Source organism: Grammomys surdaster, unplaced genomic scaffold (genome assembly GCF_004785775.1).
Source record: "Grammomys surdaster isolate TR1022 unplaced genomic scaffold, NIH_TR_1.0 129, whole genome shotgun sequence".
NCBI classification, from domain to species: Eukaryota; Metazoa; Chordata; class Mammalia; order Rodentia; family Muridae; genus Grammomys; species Grammomys surdaster.
The window spans coordinates 15,586,254-15,605,290 of record NW_021604587.1 but is presented as its reverse complement, the minus strand read 5'-3'; the positions used below and the strand labels follow the sequence as shown (position 1 = coordinate 15,605,290).

At 36.3% G+C, this 19,037-nt stretch overlaps 1 protein-coding gene across 2 annotated transcripts in view; it reads right to left on the bottom strand.

Annotated features, from left to right (window-relative positions):
* Window positions 1–19,037, bottom strand: part of Gpcpd1 (glycerophosphocholine phosphodiesterase 1) — a 44,753-nt gene that overhangs the window by 18,494 nt on the left and 7,222 nt on the right. The window contains exons 3-9 of one of the 2 annotated variants that reach the window (XM_028754221.1): window positions 18,731–18,827; window positions 15,577–15,661; window positions 9,712–9,787; window positions 8,026–8,067; window positions 5,185–5,308; window positions 2,355–2,592; window positions 224–386 (exon numbers count right to left, since the gene is read on the bottom strand). In XM_028754221.1, the coding sequence (XP_028610054.1) occupies window positions 224–386; window positions 2,355–2,592; window positions 5,185–5,308; window positions 8,026–8,067; window positions 9,712–9,787; window positions 15,577–15,661; window positions 18,731–18,827 (825 nt within the window). The remainder of the gene's footprint in view (window positions 1–223; window positions 387–2,354; window positions 2,593–5,184; window positions 5,309–8,025; window positions 8,068–9,711; window positions 9,788–15,576; window positions 15,662–18,730; window positions 18,828–19,037) is intronic. The other variant, XM_028754230.1, reaches the window with a different exon arrangement.

The following is a 19,037-nucleotide window of genomic DNA, read 5'->3' as shown; positions in this document are numbered from 1 at the left end:
TAAAAGACCACTATAGGCTCAAAGGCATCTTAAAAGTACTAAACCAGTTTTGTTAAACTCTATCAAACAGAAAAAGATCTTGATAAAAAGATAAAATTGATTCAAAGTAAGTGCAGAAAATTCAGTAACTATTAAATTATCATTCACAAATACTCTATTTAAACTAATAAAGAATTTAGCATAACTTTAATTGTAAGGATCTATCTCCTTCTCCCCAACTTACCTCTGACTTTGCCTATAGTTTTTCTGGAATTTCTGCTCATGATGGGAAGAGTGAGGATTCCAGCGCTTCTCCCACTCTCAGCAATGGTAGACGACAGGAGGCATGCTGTGCCCACATGTCCAGGAAGAACATCACCCTGAACTACATGCTCACTGAGATCTTCCTAAAAAAATGAGGTTCAGAATAGTCTGAATTTTTATTTACATTTTAAAACGTTTTGTGTGTGGGAGAATGAGGGTGTTGAGAATGCAAATGCCATCACATGTATGGAGAGGTCAGAGGACAACTTGTCAAAGTTGGGTCTCTCCTATCATGTAAGTGCCAGGGCTGAAGTCAAGTTATCAGCACTGAGCCATGCATCAAACTATGCATGTACCCATTACATTTAATCGATCTAGTTATTAAAGAATGTGCTGGGGTTGGGGGAGGATCTATGAGTACAGTGTCTGTGAGGCCGTAAGAGGAGGTCGGATTCCCTGGGGCCTGAGTTCCAGGAGGTGATGAGCTGCAGCACCTGTGCACTAGACAAGGCGCTGAGGCCACTCAAACAACAACAGGAAGGGCTCTTTTAACCACGCAGCCACCTTTCTGGGCTGTCCTGGATTTTTAAATAGTTAATTTTCAGCCTCCAAAAATCTTTAAAGTGAACATGGAGTCTATGAAAGACCTACTAATGAGGAAAAAAAAAATCTAGGACTAGAGCTTAGTTAGTAGGATACTTGCCCAAGTATTCATGAAGCCCCTGGTTTGATCCCCAACACTGGATGAAACTAGACGTGGGTGTGCATTTCTGTAAACCCAGCACTTGGGAAGTGGAAGGAGGAGGATTGGGTCATGTTCAACTACCGAAGTTCAAAAGCTAGTCTAAACTACATAAAGCCCTATCTCAAAGACAAATGTACACATGATATAGTCAAGCATGGTGACAACCATCTACAAAGGCCAAAGCAGGAAGTGTAGGCACTTAAGTTAAAAAAACAAATCCAAAACCACATACAATAATTACATTAGATCTTATATAATAAGAGACAATCAAAAAGCCACTCACAAAAAATACCTAAAAATATAATCAAATTGAGTAATTCAGAGATCACAACTTTTAATTATATGTAACAAGTTTTACTCAATAGGTTTAAGTCTACCTTGGATTCTGTTGTTATCAAGAAAATGAGGCTAAGTACTACCACTGTGCAGATATGTTCTCTTCCCTCCAAAAACAGAAATCAGCAGAGGTGGCAAAGGTGCTAGAGGTTAAGGAACCAGTACATATAATCTACAGGTCAGGCACACCTTGTAGGAAGCAAAGAGCTAACAATCTCTAATGTAAATGTCATTAGGTCTGAGCATTAGCATAGATTCAAAACCCGACATTAAGTTTTACTAACTTTTTAAAAGCAAGATGACTTAGCAGGTAAAAAGCCTGCCATGAAAGCCTGATAATATCTTAGTTAGTTTTCTACTGTTTGTGATAATACACCATGATACCCTAACGTAAAGTAACTTAGGGGTGGAAAGGTTACTTCATCTTCTAACTTGTAGTTCACATCCACAGTAGTCAGGGTATTACTAGACTAGAACCTGGAGGCAGAAACACAAGCACTACTTACTTACATGCTTGGTCCTCACGGCTTTCTCAGCCTGCTTTCTTATACCATCCAGGTCCACCTGCCCAGGGGTGGCACAATGAACTAGACACCTCACATCTATCAGTAAGAAAATACCCACAGACATGCCTACAGACTAATCTCACAGAGGCATTTTCTCTGTTAGGATGCCCTCCCATTTGCAGCACCACAGAAACTGGGCATAGCGGTCATGCCTATAATTAAGGCCATCCTTAAAACATACTGAGTTCAAGGCCAACTTGGAAGGGCAACAAAGTCCTCATTAGGAGAAAAAAACAGACTTCCACCATTAAAGAGATTCAGTTTTGATTATTCATGAGTGGGTACACAGCTGCCTGGCCCTCTTTGGAAAACTTCCATGGAAAGTTCTTTGGAAGATTTATATTTATACTACTTAATAGGCATAGACATCTTGTCCTGACTTAAAATATAATTCTACTGAAACTGTCATATTTTGTTCTTCCAAATTTTTTTGTGCCTGAAGCTTCACTGAAATAACTACTCACCTCAAAAAAGTCAAAGATGAGTTCCAGGTTATCTGGTTCCATTGTTTGTATACTGTATTCTGTCCAACGATCAGGTTGCAAGCCATACCCACATTCTGGCTGTGAGTGCCTACACTTGAACTCATTGTCACTTACTAAGGCTATCTCCAGGCTGTTGGACATTTTGTGAAGAACAGTGGGAGATACTTTATCATCATCATCATCATCTTCCTCAAGACCCTCTAGTGTAAGCTTTACCCTGTATTGACAAGAGAAAATAATGAAGCCTAGTAAGAGTAATTCACAGAATGTACATAAATACAAATTGAAAGTTAATGTATGAGTATACTGTAGCTGACATGGAATCCCATTACAAATGGTTGTGAGCCACCATGTGGTTGCTGGGAATTGAACTCATGACCTCTGAAAGAGCAGTCCTGAGCCATCTCTCTAGCCCTGAAAGTATTCTTAAATAACAAGAATCAGACAAAGAAAATCCACACTGCAAGTTTATTTACTATACTGCCAACTATAGCTAGCTCTAAATTTTGTAGCCTTCAAACAACAAGAACTCTTTTGGGAGATATCACTTTCGATAGATGATTTGATAGATGAATTTACCTCACAGGACATTAGAACTGGGGGTTTAAATGTAACACTTTCCACTTTCCTATGTTTTTATGAACAATTTCTTTTTTCATTTTTTTGCTTTGCTCATTTGTGTGAAATAGTCTTATACTATGGTGGCCTGGTACTAGCTATGGAACCCAGGCTGGACCCAGTAATCCCATTGTCTCAGCCTCCCTAGTGCTAGGCATGAGTTGGGACTTGACTCTCTATGCATGGATAGTATTATCTGCATGTATACATTTATATGTAACTACTTTTCTAATCAAATAAAGAATCCATAATAAGCCTCATAGCAATAAAAACAGAGACCAGTTTCCCAATCCAAAGACTAATCTACTCCTAAAGAGAGGCAATTATTTGCAGATACTTTTATTCCCAAAAAGAACACTAAGGTCTGAAATATTTCTTCCATCAATTAATAGAGAGTAACCAAATGAAGTACTACTAATATAGAGAACAAGTTATCGTAGAAGGTAACAGATTACAAAAACCAACATCTCCTTTCAGAAAGCAATAGTTCTAGACAAGTATTAACCAGCCACAGGTATAAACCAGGGGAGACTAGAAATGTTCAAAACAAGCAGACAAGAGAAATGAGGGAGCAAGTCTAAAGGAAAGGGATGTGTGATGGGAAAGATAAAGGATTTCTTCCAACAGCTATATTATGCTATAATCCATTACAAAGACTGTCATTTGCCACCTATGAATGAGTCAATAAGAGAGAGAGAGAAAGAAAGAGGGGGGGGTCTTTATATATTTGGTACTACTGAGGTGCATGTTCACTGCTATATTTAAAATGCAAAATCTAAGCCAAGTTTTAAAATCCCACATTTGTTTTCTAATCCATGGGGGCTAAGTCTACCACTAATACAAATCTGGGTGAAAAGGAAGGCCAAAACAGATGATATCTAGATATCCACATTTATTTCAACAAGATCAAATAAGTTGGAGAGTCCAACTGCATAGAGTTATAAGAAAGTATTTCAGTGAAAGCTGATTACCTAAATAACATTCAAAACCCTCAAAGTGATTTCTATATAAACAAGAATGGCCTAAGATTCAGTTTTGCTGTTTTGGTTTTGTTGTTGTTGTTTTTGAGACAGAGTTTCTCAGTGTAGTCCTGCATGTCCTAAGAATTCACTCTTAGACCAGGCTGGCTTTGAACTCACAGAAATGCACCTGCCTTTGCCTCCCAAGTACTGGGATTAAAGCTGTATGCCACAATCTATAGGCAAGTCAACTAATGTCTTACTCCAATGAGCAATGAGACAATTCACTAAACTGTGCAGAGCAGTGTATGCCTGTAATCTCAGCACTAAGAGCCGGCCGAAACTGAAGTTCAAGTTCACTATGGATATACAATAAGATCAAAATTTAAAAAAAAAACCACAAAAAAACAAAACAAGTTGTCAATGCACCCATACTAAATTCTCTATATCACAATAGTTAATATAAAGGGCCACCCACTTTTCTTACCTGTGATTGGGATATGGATTATAACATACTTAGGTAATATTATAAATTAATATTAAAAAGATAACCTCAATCAAGGTCTATAGCTACTGAAAAATGAACATTTCTATGCAGCTTTAATACTGTACCAGTTACAATATCAAAAGCTTGCTAGCTACATATCAAAACTTTCAATTCTTGATTCCAAAACCACGATTAATGTCAAGAGTAAAGTCAGGCTTAAGGAAACCACCTTACTCAGATTGATGTTCAATGATATTACAGAAAAACTAATTTAACTACTGTTGTAAAGCTTTTTCATCTATCCTTCAAACGGGACGAGAAGGAAGCAAAAGGGGAAGAAAGTAACAAGAAGAGGTGGAGGAGGAGAGGGTGGAAAGCACCAGAGTCTGGAGCTCCGAGGATAACTTTTACTTTCTTTGTCAAAAAACAAAGTTTTGACTCTAAAGACCAATTCTAACAATCGTTTTCTGTTTATGCCTTTTTCTCTCACCACAAATCACTTCTGTTTTTATACATTTGAAAGCAATCTCTACAGTATGAAAGCTTAAATAAAATTACAAAAATACATGAGCCTAGAAACCACTTGTTTTCTGGTTACAAATTGAGATGGTAAGACAAACATAAGTATGTGTAACAGTAGCAATTTGAAGACGGAAACAATTCATTATCCCAGAACACTGTAAGGTTAAAACCACATAAGTCCACAGAAATAGCAAAAATAAGTCAAACAATCACAAGGTCATACCTAAATCTAGATTTTTTGAACTTTTTCTTGGAAATTGAGACAGGAGGTTTCTCAGAAAAATGCAGACGCAATCTTATTTCAGTCTGACATGTAAGCCATCCAGAATCCAGTGTTTCAACACCATCTGGAGGGATAAACAGGAAGAATAATATAATTACATATTTTAAGGAGTCTGGTTATACATATTAATATATACATATTAAGAATTCTAGTTCACATTCATATTTAAGTACTGATGTAATATTGGTCCTTTCCCAACATTAAAAATAACTAATGTGTTACTCTAAAGGTAATCTTAACTATATCACTGAAAAAGAACTTTCATTTGAAGTTAGAGAAACAAAGCTAAATAGTCACCTACTTAGGGAATTAGTAAATTAAGAATTGCCACTGGGGTTGGAGAATGTCTCTGTGGTTAAGAGAACTGGTTGTTCTTCCAAAGGACCTGGGTTCAATTCCCAGCACCCACACGGCAGTTCACAATTGTCTGTAGCTCTAGTTCCAGAGGATCTGACACCCTCATATACATGCAAGCAAAACCAATTAATATACAAACAATTTTAAATAGAAAAAGATGGCTGGGCACACGTTTAATTCCAGCAGTCAGGCGGCACAGACAAGCAGATCTTGTGAGTTTGAGGCCAGCCTGGTCTACAGAGCAAGTTCCAGGTCAGCCAGGACTTCACAAAAGAAACCCTGTCTTGAAATCAAAAAGAAAAAAATTGCCATTACAGGCCAGGCAGTAGACCAGGACTCAGGAAACAGAAGCAGGAAGTTCTCTACTAGTTCTAGGTCAGCTAAAGCAACAAACTAATGGACCTTGTCTCAAACAAAAAATAATAAAAATAAATTTTCATTGAGCATAGACACCTTTCATTCCAGCACTCAGGAAGCAAAGACAGGAGGATCTCTGAGTTTGAGACTAGCTTGAGTCACACAGTCACTCACACACACACACACACACACACACACAGAGAGAGAGAGAGAGAGAGAGAGAGAGAGAGAGAGAGAGAGAGAGAACGAACTTGCAAAACTTCATAAGACAGCCAACTAAGTGTGGGACCAGTATTGAAGATCTGAGAAGACCTACCTAAACAGAGTCAGTTCTGACGCTTACACTAATATGTGCCACCATAACAAACACTGCTTAACTTCAAGTTAACTACTACTAAATGTAATAGATTTTCATAAATACCGGAAGAGCTTAAAAAAGTAAAAAAGACTTTGCTCTTGAGGTGTATCTTAAGATGTCTTACAAATCATCAACTTCCAAATATCATTTAAAAAGTGGATGCAGTCAAAGAAATGCTTTTTTACCCTAAAAACTAAAGCTAATTTAATGACAAGGGAAGTGAAAAAGATAGAGACAAAGCCAAAAATGCTACAATTTATAACCATAAAAGTAATTGACATGACAGATAATGTCATGCATTACAGCTGACGAAAAAGGCATTCTCTGAGGGCTGGAGAAGACTTCTACTTTTACATACAATTACCTGTAATTCCAATACTGCCACCCTGTTCTGGCCTCTGAGAACACCTGCACTCAGATGCACAAACACACACAGTTAAAAATAAAATACTCTTAACTAGGAGTGGTGGTACAGAGGAAGGTATAGCTCTGAGTACAGTGAGCCAAAGCTACAGAGTGAAACTGTTTCAAAAAACTAAAAATAAAATATATTAAAAAAACAACAACAACAAAAAATTCTCTATAAAGTTAAAAAAAGGTATAAATGTTATCTTTTATAAATAATACAAGACTTTAAAGATTAAGCATTAAGGCCATTCAAACATTTTAGACTATACTGTTTTATAATAAATATAATACTTCCTATGAAATAATAAAGGTTCAATTCTGTTTCAAATACTGCTATAGCACATACAGTGCCTCTGTGTTTAATGCATATAGTAAATGCTTGCCAAAACATTCTTGCCAAGAAAGCACACTCGTCACTAGCAACTCATCACTGATTCAGAGTCAGACCAAAGGCACTTCTAACCCTACCCTCTCAGGTACAGCACCCAGGATGAGACAAGGCAGCTCAGTAGTCTGATAGACTGGGAGACATCCAACCACCAGAGGAAGTTTGAATTCTGAGGATAAAGTACTTACCAGAGCAGAAAGGTATAAAAAAAAAATTTAAGTATATTTTTAAAAATTACTTTTTGGAGAGTCAGCCATAATTTCTAGAACATCCTGGCTGTCTGGATTTATTGTAAACACATTATCTAAACATAAAAAAATATACAAATTTAGCCTACAAGCAACATTTAGCCCTTTAAATGTTTAGGAACATTATATTTCAACATAATAGTGTTTAAAAAGAAATGGTATGCTAATATTTTCATACTAATAATATATATAAAATTTTGATTTGTACCTAAGTATTGGTAGAATACCATTAATTCAAAACATATAGACCATGTGTAATCAAATCAGAGTGGCTAGCATATTCACTTTCTCTACCAGCTGTATGTCTTTATAATAATGTAAACTCAAAAATCTGGAAATGAGCCAGGCGGTGGTGGTGCATGCCTTTAATCCCAGCACTTGGGAGGCAGAGGCAGGCGAATTTCTGAGTTCCAGGCCAGCCTGGTCTACAGAGTGAGTTCCAGGACAGCCAGAACTACACAGAGAAACCCTGTCTCAAAAAACCAAAAAAAAAAAAAAAAAATCTGGAAATGACCAAACGCTAAATATAAAAGTCTGAAATATGATTTAACAAAATATATTTGTCTCTCTTCAATGTTGCACTGTGTTGTTTCTGTGTTGCATTTTTCCAATGAGATGTTAACAGGTTAAGTATATAAATGTTTTCAAAATTCAGTCTCACTTACTGTGTATTCCAAATTGTCCATCGTCAATAATGATTTCACTTTCTAGGATTTAAGGAAAATAAAAAGCCTAGTTAAAAACTTATGATGTGTACAAAATGAACAATTGAGAATTTAAGTACTGCTTAAATGACACATCTATAACATAAAGCAGCCTAGAGTGAATAAGCATGTTTATTGTAGCTCTACATAAAGTACTTATTTCCTTTCAGGAGACTAGCAAGCAGTGTTGATCCTACAGACCTGAGTGACTGCTCACACACAAAAGGCCCTAGAGGACTGGGAGGAAGCTCAGCACCCACCATACATGAGCCTAACGAGCTGTTGGTCCAGAGATCCTTGCTTCTGTCTCAAACCAACAGTCTTGGCACAATTAAAATGCTTATTTTTTAGGTGGTGCACTTTCAGAACTTAGCTAAAGTGTGAATTTCCTCAAACTCCAACAATCTTAAAGCCAACCAAAAGCTTTACAAACAGCATAAACTATGCATAGAGAGCTGTGGAGAACTACCAAAATAAGTACTAGCACAGCCCCTCACAATTTCAAGATCATGAAAAAAAAGATGCAAAGCTGTATCTAGTAAAACATGAAATAGCGCTCATCCCAGCTTACTTTAAGCAAGCCTGAAATATCTGTCAAAGTAAATGGTTTACTAAAGACTGTCCAGCAGACTGCACACTGTCTGCACGTTTGCATCACCTTCCCCAAAGCAGAACATTAATTTCAACAGAAATAAAATCATTCCACTTCTCATAATGCCAAAATATGCTTAATTTCAAGATGCATCCAAATGCATACTGTTTTAAAATACCTTTTCATTAAGCTCTGACTTCAATGAGACTATTTTAATTCTAAAGATGCTGATATAAAAACTATCAAAAACATATAAAAAGAAAACCCAATGGAAGATAAAATGAGACATCTATAAACAAAATGTGTTCTTTAAAGAGGGAAAAGCAGAAACTCCCACCACTTCCTAATCTAAACTACAAACCCCAGAATCTCAATTTTGATTTTCTGTAGGAACTAAAACATGCACTTCTCAGACTAATTCAATTCACAAATACAAGTGAGTAGTATGTGAAATGGGTTTCAGCATAGAAAAGTGAGCTAAAAAACACTTGTATAAAGAGAAATGCCATTTTGTCACAGAAAAGTAAAAGAAAAAAAAACCCAACCAAGACAAAACAAAACAAAAAAAAGACTTCTGATATAAACAGCACAGCCAAGAAGGAATTTAAATGAATTAGAGGAATGTATGTCAACTAAAACAAAGAAATGTAAATTCATTTGTTTAAGTATTTACTAGTATTTAAAAAAACAAATATGATAACTTATTAGCATTCAAAGCTGAACTTTTAAGATATTTTGTTTTGGATCAATTATTTCTTAAAATGCTCTCTAAAGAAATGAAGCCATCACTCCTCAGACAAGAATGTTATTACCTTCCAACTCCAGAGTGAAATAAATCTTATAATAATCTAAAACCCCCAAACAAAAACAAGTAGATAAGCATTTCTAATAGTTTATAAAGAAAGGCTATAGAAACTATTCAATCTTGAGCTTCAGATCCATGAAATGCTAAGTGAGACCTCGAGTACTGTCAATGCATTATGTCCCTAAGCTCCAGTGCAGCACATTAGCAACTTTACGCATATGCCTCAAACAGACGCATTCAATGCCCATACCTAAAGGGGTAATTGATCGTGGTTGTAGATGAGTCTCCCACTTGTGAACTATGACTTGACATGGACCACCGATAGTCTGCAATTTAAAAGTTAAACGTCTGCAATAATTTCTTATATCTTATTTTCTACCCATGATTCCATTAGATGTTTGTGGCCTATGTCTTACACTAAATATGAGACCAAGAAACAAGAAATTCATCTTGCTAGTTATTTAGTACTATATGTCCCAAATCAGACATGTACCCAGGCCACAAAACATGATGAAATACTATAAAAAAAGAGTTAAAGCAATAAATAAAAAGAACAAGATGAACTGGCACACAAAACTCTTAAAGCCATTTTGCAAATTTATCCGTAATATTTTGTTGGTTTTTTTTTTTTTAAGAAAACTTAAAACTTTGCACCAATACTAATTCTACTATAAATTAAAATTAACACCAATTATACTTTCTTTGGTATGTCAAAGGGGTGTTTCTAAGTATTTCCCTGCTCTACTAGGAAAGAGCTGCATGTTTAGAAGACAGTCTAAACTGGCCTATAAGGGCAGGGATGGCAAGAGTGAGTACCTCAGGATTACTTACTACACATTACTGCAAAAAGACAGAGGTACAACAAAGTCCTCTACTTTACTTAGGAATACAAAGTCTATTACATTTCTCATAGTACAATAAGCCATGTTTGCAAAGAACACAAGAAATCCTAGAAGAATACATACATGAACAGCTTAGTTTGAAAAATAAATGATTGTGATAAAAGGGAAAATAAATTATCCAATTTGAGTTTTATACTTTCAAGTTGAAAAAAAAATCATAGTATAACAATTCCTAATGTTGTTCTCATGAAGAAAATGATGTGCTGTGGCTAACACACAATTTTTAACAACAAGAATGAACCAACAGCAAAGACCCTCTGAGCAAACTCAAGGCAGAGTAAAGAAACTTACACTTAAATTTATGTGCCAAAATGAAATTACAACCTTAAAGGATAGAATCATTTTTATATCTTCTCTGATAATTTAAACTAAATACAGAAAAGTAGTTTCAGGATGATCACTACCAACATAAATCTTTGAACCTGTAGAATATAAATGTCTCTGTATTATATTCCTCTAGATGGCTCTTCCATTGATGATTTAATTTGATAGATGTACCAAATGGTAAGCATCCAACAAAACAGGCATATTATTCTAGCACTTAAAGCAAACAACTTAAAATTTTTTTCTCAAATTTATAAACAGTTTAAAAACTACAATAGCACTGGAGGTTTGTTCAGATCACTAACATTGGATAAGAAATGTTCTTTCTCAATACCTCCTTGCTGTTACATTAGTCATCTTAAAATATGAATAATATAATTTCTAATACACTAAAAAATTACATTTATCTGCACCATCTGCTATATGCTTAAAATTGTTTTTTTTTTAACTTTTTAAAACATTTTTGGGATTGTGGGTATGTGCGTTTGTGCGTGCACATGCAAACACAGAGACATTTCCATCTATCACTTAAGTTTCAAAGTAAATGTATATATTAAAAACAGGCAATAAAAGCACAGACTGAATGATATAAGCCTTCACATTCACTCCCCTTTCCCTCACACTCTTTCCTCAAAGATTGTTTGGACTTATGTTCTTAACGAAAGTCAGTAACAAAATGTGAACTAAAGCATGCCGCTTACAAGGGTAAAGATTAGAGGGAGAAAAGGAGGGTCTGTTTTGCTTTAGAGAATAACTACAGTAATGACTACAGTATCTACAAAACCTAACAATAGCCTGTGGAATATATATTTCATAGGAAAACTATTTTAGTAATAATTTTAATACCTTGACTTTCACCAACTTACTTACACAATAAAACTGCACAGACTTGAATAGTGAGGAATAGTCAAAGGACCAGTTTATGATTTCTGTCTACAAGCACTCTCACTATAGATAATTATATGTTGGCTGGTACACAAAATGTTAAAGTGTAAAAAGCAAACAGCACACCTTCAATCCCTGCACTCAGCAGCCAGAGGCAGGTGGATCTCTGAGTCGGGGCCAGCCTGGTGTACACAGCAAGTTCCAGACCAGTCAAGGCTACAAGGTAAGACCCCTGTCTCAAAAATAAACAAACAAACAAACAAACAAAAAAGCCCTAATTTATACATACATTGATTTTTCTACGCTGTTGACTATGGCTTTTACATTAGAAAAAGTAATTTTCAAATTTCACTGATGTGCTTAAAAAAAATAAGGCTGGAATATTTTAAAATTTAAAATCTCAGTGATGATTCAAAAACCTATAATTCTTTATGCTAATATGCTAATCTAATATGCTAAATAAAATCATTCATTCTTTAAAATTTTGAGAAAGAACAGTTTCATTCTGCAAATGATGTGATAAGTTTAAGCTTTTGGAATAAAGTGAATGGTTATCTTTGTAGAAAAGGTAACAAGCATTTTATTAACAGTTAATACCTACAGTTACTTCATAATATATAAAATTATATTACTATGGAAATATCTCTAGACATGTATTACTAACAAAAATATTTACAGTTTATTTATTACTTTCTTTTTAAAAAATATTTTTAATTATGTGCAGGTATGCCTGCATGACGGCATGTCTCACAGATGTTCTTGAAGGTCAGAGGTGTCAGATCCCTTGAAGTTGTTCCCATAGTTGTGAGCCACCCAATGTGAGTTCTGGGATTCAAACTCAGTGCCCTTAACCACTGAGCAATCTCTCTAACCTCTCTTGTTGCTTTCTTAAATGCTTGGATACCACTCAATTATACCAAGAACAACTTGTAGACGTGTTTAGTTTATGTCTTATATTACAGCAAGCAAAATTGTGAGTCAGGTAAAGGCACTGCTTGCAGACAAACTTAATTTTTACTGATTCCTTTATCCCACAATTTAAAAAACAACCTGCATGAACGAGAACAGGATAATTTTTAACTTTACAACATCAAACTCATTACTTAACAACATTTCTAGTAAGTCCAATAAGGAAATGGGTCAGACTGACATGACTCAAATAAAGGAAGATGGAGCTTATGCAAAGCATTTGGCATCCAGAATATTATTGTATAAAGAAGCTACTCTACAAAGTGACAACCTATGCTATTATAAAAATGAAAAATTATCTCATACCTGACTCACTTGTTAAAGCATTTAAAAAAAAATAAGAAATGAAGGACAAATGAGATTTAATAATTATGAGTATTAGCATTATAAAAGAGTGATTCTTTTAGTATATAATTGTATTTTCACAAAAAAGAAATTCTCCAAAATTACATTAAAAATTGGGTAACATTTCAGTCTGAAAAAAAATTCATTAATTTCTTAAATTTAAATTTTAATTCCTCAACAAAGTAGTTTAAGGCTGGACAGATAGCTCTACAGTTAAGGCACTGGCTGCTTTCCCAGGGGACTCAGGGTTCAGTTTCTAGCATCCACTCAATAGCTCACAGCCAACTATAACTCCAGTCTCAACTGTGATGCCCTCTTGTCTGTCCTCTGGGGATGCCAGGCACACACACAAGGTACATAGATAGACATACAGACACACAGGCAAAATAGTCATAAATGAAATAAATAAATCTTTCATTTCAAGCATACTTAGTGAAGTTGTGAAATCAATGGACTCTGTGTGGACACACACTGTTCTAGCCTAGGAATGTTCATCAACTTCGTATTTAAATAAAGGGAACAATTGTTACCTGTAAAACTATTAAAATGTAGCACACTAACATTTTATTCTAACTTTACAACTTCTAAAACAAACATGTAGCTTTGAGAAACCAAGGAAAGGGGAGGAAGGCTCACAATGTGCTCCCTTCCCTGTGTTCTACAGATTGACAATGTTGCTAGTTACAGACATTTTCTAGACATTGCCAAGTTGTCCATTCTCCTGTAAATAACCCTTCACCCGTGTTCCTATAAGTAACTCCAACTAAACTCTGGTACACACACACACACACACACACACACACACAGAGAGAGAGAGAGAGAGAGAGAGAGAGAGAGAGAGAGAGAGAGAGAGAGAGAGGGAAGGGGGGGGAATAGAAGAAAAACTGAGAAAAAGAACTTTACAACTCTACCAAACTAAAAAAGAACATGTCAAGGTGAAGCAAAGTATGAAAAAAAAAAAACATGAATTGTGACTGTGTATTTGCTACAATCAAATGTAGCTGCCTAGCTAGACCTCCACAGTTCCTGTCTAGTGATCCACTCATGGCCCACTTCTGGTTTCCTATCAACTCTACTATTTCTAAGATATGGATTCGACTCAGTTGTGTACTTTCATGACTCAAGATTCCTTGTGCATGTCTACCATTTTTTGGCAATACACTCTTAAGACAAAGTTTTATCATAATTATAATAAAAAAGTTTCATTTTAAAAGCATCACCAACATTTAAGTGTCACTTTAAGCTGGCACAAGGGGGGAAAATGTAGCCATATGTGTGGGGTTTTATGTAGCTATTTACTCTAGTCCATGAAAAACATACTTACCAGGGCAGCCCCTGCATCACACGGTACATGTGTACACGATACAGAGCAAGCACCTACTTGAAGAAACACACTCACCAACATATACTGTAAACTTTTGCAAGTATTACAAGGGAAAATTCCGTTACTGTTTGGCAGATATCCTGCCAATTTTCCATAAGGAATCAGTGGACTGACTTGTTGCTTTTGGTTACATATTCTATGAAAATAACAACACTACAGGTTGGTTTACTGTGGCCTGTGTTGACAATAGTTTTATGTAACTATACCCAAAGGACTTACTGACTTTTACTGTCCAGATTCCCTTTTTCAAATAAAACTTCACATTACACAAAGTTTTTATACACTGGGACTCAGACTTTAACAACATGAGTGATTTGTTTATCCACGAATTGTTCAATTTGAACTGAAGACCTGACCATGAGGTACAACCCCTAGACCAATTAAACAGATGTTCTTTGTTGCTAGACTATTGTCAAGATAAGCCATCACAATGATCACCCATAATGTAATTTAAGTTCAATTACTGAATATTTACATAATATTCTTATAATAAAAACTGTAATAGGTGCAAAAGACAGCTGGAGTGGATTTGATGGTAGCTGAGAAATGAGGTAGCAGTAGTTGCTACTATTTTTCATATGTAACAAAAGTATTCTAGAATTCTCCAAGAAAATAAAATTTCCCAAAGGCCTATTCCATATTTTGTTTCCCACACATGCACAAGTGAAGCATAGGTAAAAATCTGAAGGGAGAGAATCTTTTCATTAAATAAATTGATGTCTGTAAACTAAGGAAACAAGTTAACATTTTCCTTCTCTGAAAATGAAAACAATCCTAAAATAATAAGCTGTGGACAGACAGGTGGACTGAGGACTGATAGATTGCTCAAAGTTTTCACAGGCCCTGCCTGATCAGCAGCGTGGGAAGTTCCAAGAGGAATCACTCTTTTTTGTTAAACATTAAATAATGCAGCCACTAAAGGATAGATGACTGTCATGAAAAAAATTTTAAGCTAATATACTTCTCTAAATGTATCTGTACCACATAATAAAAACAAATTTTAAAACCCTATAATTAGCAGCTAGTTTACAAGGTTACAGAAAATGTACACATTGGATAACACTGGTTAAGACACTGCAGCACATACTTACTATTTATTAGTCTCTCAAAAATCCCATGACAATGTCTGTGAACTAGGTACTTACCTGGTTCTCTTTTTTTTCTTTTTTGTACTAAAATGTTATTAAGAATTCTATTCCTTATTTGACCAAAACATATTCATTTTACTTCTAATGTTTTCAAACTTAAATTTATTACTATGGAAAGTCCTACAGAAATAAAAAAAATATATATAAAGAAAACATACCTTTGGTTCTAAAAAGTAGCCTCTGAAGTAGCGGTACTTCACTGACACTCCTCTACTGAGAGCAATCACTGCTTTCCACAACACACTGAGGGGTGGGGACAAAAAAAAAAAAAAAAAAAAAAGGAATACATCAGTATCAAAGAAAAATGTATGAAGAATTCTTAATTCAGAAAACTTCCCAAATAAAAACTCTACCCATGACTTAATTCCGGGCTTGCCCAGTAGGCAGTGGGAATGCAGCAACTAGCCCATCCTCAAAGAGTTTGCTTTCCTGTGTGGGTGGACAAAATGTAGCAAGCCACATACACTAAACTATCAAGGCTAGGTGGGGTAGAGCAAGTCTGTAATCCTAGCACTTTGGAGGCAGAGACAGAAAAATTCTGAGCTCAAGGTCTAAGTGGATTGCAGAGCAAGTTCAAGGCAAGCATGGGTAACAAAGTAAGATCCTGTGCTTTAAAAAAAAAAAATCAGAAAAAAACATTAAATTCCAAATCTGAGGAAGCTTTGGAGTAGAATCCACAGTGAAAAAACTGAGACTTAAAGGATGAAAAGGGACCAGATACACATATCACTACATGAACTCTAAAAAAATCCTCAAAGCAATACAGGAGTGAATAAATACTGTCAATCTTCTTGTCTTCTAACTTACCCAGAGATGCTTCAAGTTACTACAAAGTTTTGGAATACAACCTTCAGGTCCTAAGTGAGCCATGAACACTGTCAAGTTATAGTCTCAAGCCTAACTGTTCTTTATTCATCCCAGCTGGTGTTTGTAATAGGTTCACTGGATGTATGCATTCAGTATTTAGGACAACCAGCAGCACAAATAACCACAATTAAGCGCCACCTTTCTTGACATCTTTTCATTCTGTCCTAACCACTTTGCTGTGAAGATTAGAAAATCTTCAATGCCTCGATCCATGAGCTTTGCTCTCAAGATTACAGCTAACTGCATATACCTGTATCTGTCCTTTCCTTGTCCACTGCACTAGCAATAGACTTATACTGAGCTTAATGCTGCTAGTTGTAGCAGGATACTTATTCTGCTACATTGTATTCCCAGTGGAGCTCAGTGATTAGGGAGTAGAAGAGGAGGTGGAGGTGAGAGAGAAAAAGAGGAAGGGGAGGGGAGAAATAGAGGAAGGGGAGGAGAAGGAGGCTATCAGCCATGGAGAACCAAGGATGGGTTGAAAGTTGTCCTGGGTACAATTTCTATTAAAAGGATATTGCGTAACAACTCTAATTGTGTGGGCATCTTGTTGATTGAACATTTATAAATATATAAATCCTTTAGATAATCATTAAGTTTTACGAGTCTCATTTCTACTGGGTACTGTGAGGATAGCGGGTATTGTCTGGGGTTCAGCTTTGTGGATGCAGCATGGTGGATTGGCAGAGCTTTCCCCCATGCTGGCATCTCGTGAGTGGCAGGGCTTGCGCATCTAGCTAGCTGGAGCCCCAGTCACAGCCAAGGAGCAGCAGGAACATGGTGGCTGCCCAGGAACAAGCTGGACCGGGCACAGTTTTCTAAATATCACCCCTACAGCTAGTGACTACATTTCTCTTTGTAGCTCAGGAATCAAAGTGCATGTTCTACTCATAAATATCACATACTTCCTAGAAGGTGGTTTCGCTAAGCATGGCAGCATACATCTGTGATACTGATACTGTGATACTCAAGAGGCTGACATCATAAATTTGTAAACTCAAGAACAAAGTGGGCCTGGACTATAGTGTGAGTTCAAGTACATTTTGACTAAGTTACCTAAGATTCAGACTCAAATACCATCCACTGGGTGCTGGGATTTGAACTTAGGTCTGTGAGAGCAGATGTGCTAAGTTGGGGAATGAGGTAGGGGCAGGTAGATCTCTGCGAGTTTAAAGCCAGCCTGGCCTATATAACAAGTTCCAAGCCAGCCAGAGGTACATAGTGAGATCCTGTCTAGTTACTAAATAAACAGACAAATAAATAGAATTTTAGAAGAAGCTAGCAAAATGACTAATAAAAATACTTAGCTGGGTGGTGGTGGTGGTGGTGCATACCTTTAATTCCAGCATTCAGGATGCAGAGGCAGGTGATCTATCTCTAAGTTTGAAGGCAGCCTGGTCTATATGGTGAATTCCAGGACAACCAGGCCTACACAGAGAAATCCCTTCTCAAAAGAAAAAAAAAAAAAACAAAAACAAAAAACAAACAAACAAAAAAACCCCACCAAGCCAGATAACCTAAGTTCAATCCCCAGTACTTCCCCCAAAAGAAAAATAACTTCTTATCCACATGTGCACATATATGCCTGAAATTCTAGTACTCAGAAGGCTGAAGCAAGAGGGTCAAGTTCAAGACCAGCCTCAAAGTAATAATAGTAATATTTATTACAAATGGAAGTATGCATGTTTAACATGTATGTGTATGAAGGACTGGATTTGAACACACACAGAGAGAAAATAACAATGGACTGAGACATCTAGAGATAATACCTAGATTTTGTTTTAAAGGCGACAAACATGCTACTTTGAAACACTGTGGCAAAGCTGATGTGGTGGCACAGGCCTGTCCTAATAACTGAGGAAGCTAAGACGGGTCTCAAGTTCAGGGCTCACTTGGTTGTGTATGTAGCTCAGCGGTTTAATTCTTGCTTAGTGTGTGTAATATCGTAGGTTCAATTCTCAGTTCATCCAAAACAGGGTGGGGGCTCTTCAGGGGAGGTGCATGGCTCAGTCAGTAAGGGAGTTTGCTGCCAAACTGCTTATCTGAGTTCTATTTCCAGGACCCAAATGGTAGGAGAGAACTGACTCCTGCAACTTGTTCTTAGACACACACACACACACACACACACACACACACACACACAGTGGCATACAAACACATACATACATATCTATGTATCATATAATACACACATACACATACCATAAAAAAATGTAACAAAAGGGAGATGAGAACGGCAAGAGTTCACAAGATGTCAAGAATTTTGAATGGAAGTTATAAGGAACACCACCACCCCCAACTTTATAAAGTGATTTTACTTTTTTAAAACTGTACACTCCACAATTTTCATAAAAATTAAGCTAAGAGAAACTATATACATAATACCTCAGCATCCCCTAGGTTTGTAATGTCACAATTACTCTAACCTGGTGTGCCTGCACTCACCTTTCTCCTGTCTCGTTCTCACTAAGAAGAGTCACAGCATTCTGGGGATTCCAGTTTCCCAAGGCGTCACAGCTTCCACATATTGCAAAGACCTCTCCTAAAGAAAATCAGAGCTGTTAGACTTTCCCAAACAAGAAACTCTCCAATTTTAGGAAGCAAGAAGAGCAGATGCAGTTGTCTTCAGAGTCTCCTTGAGTCAAGGAAAAGGAGACTCATGTAAGACTTTTGACTCACGGCCATTCTGCCATTCTATCAACTTGTAAGTTAATTGGACTTACCTCTCCATTCCAGAGGCAGCACAAATAGG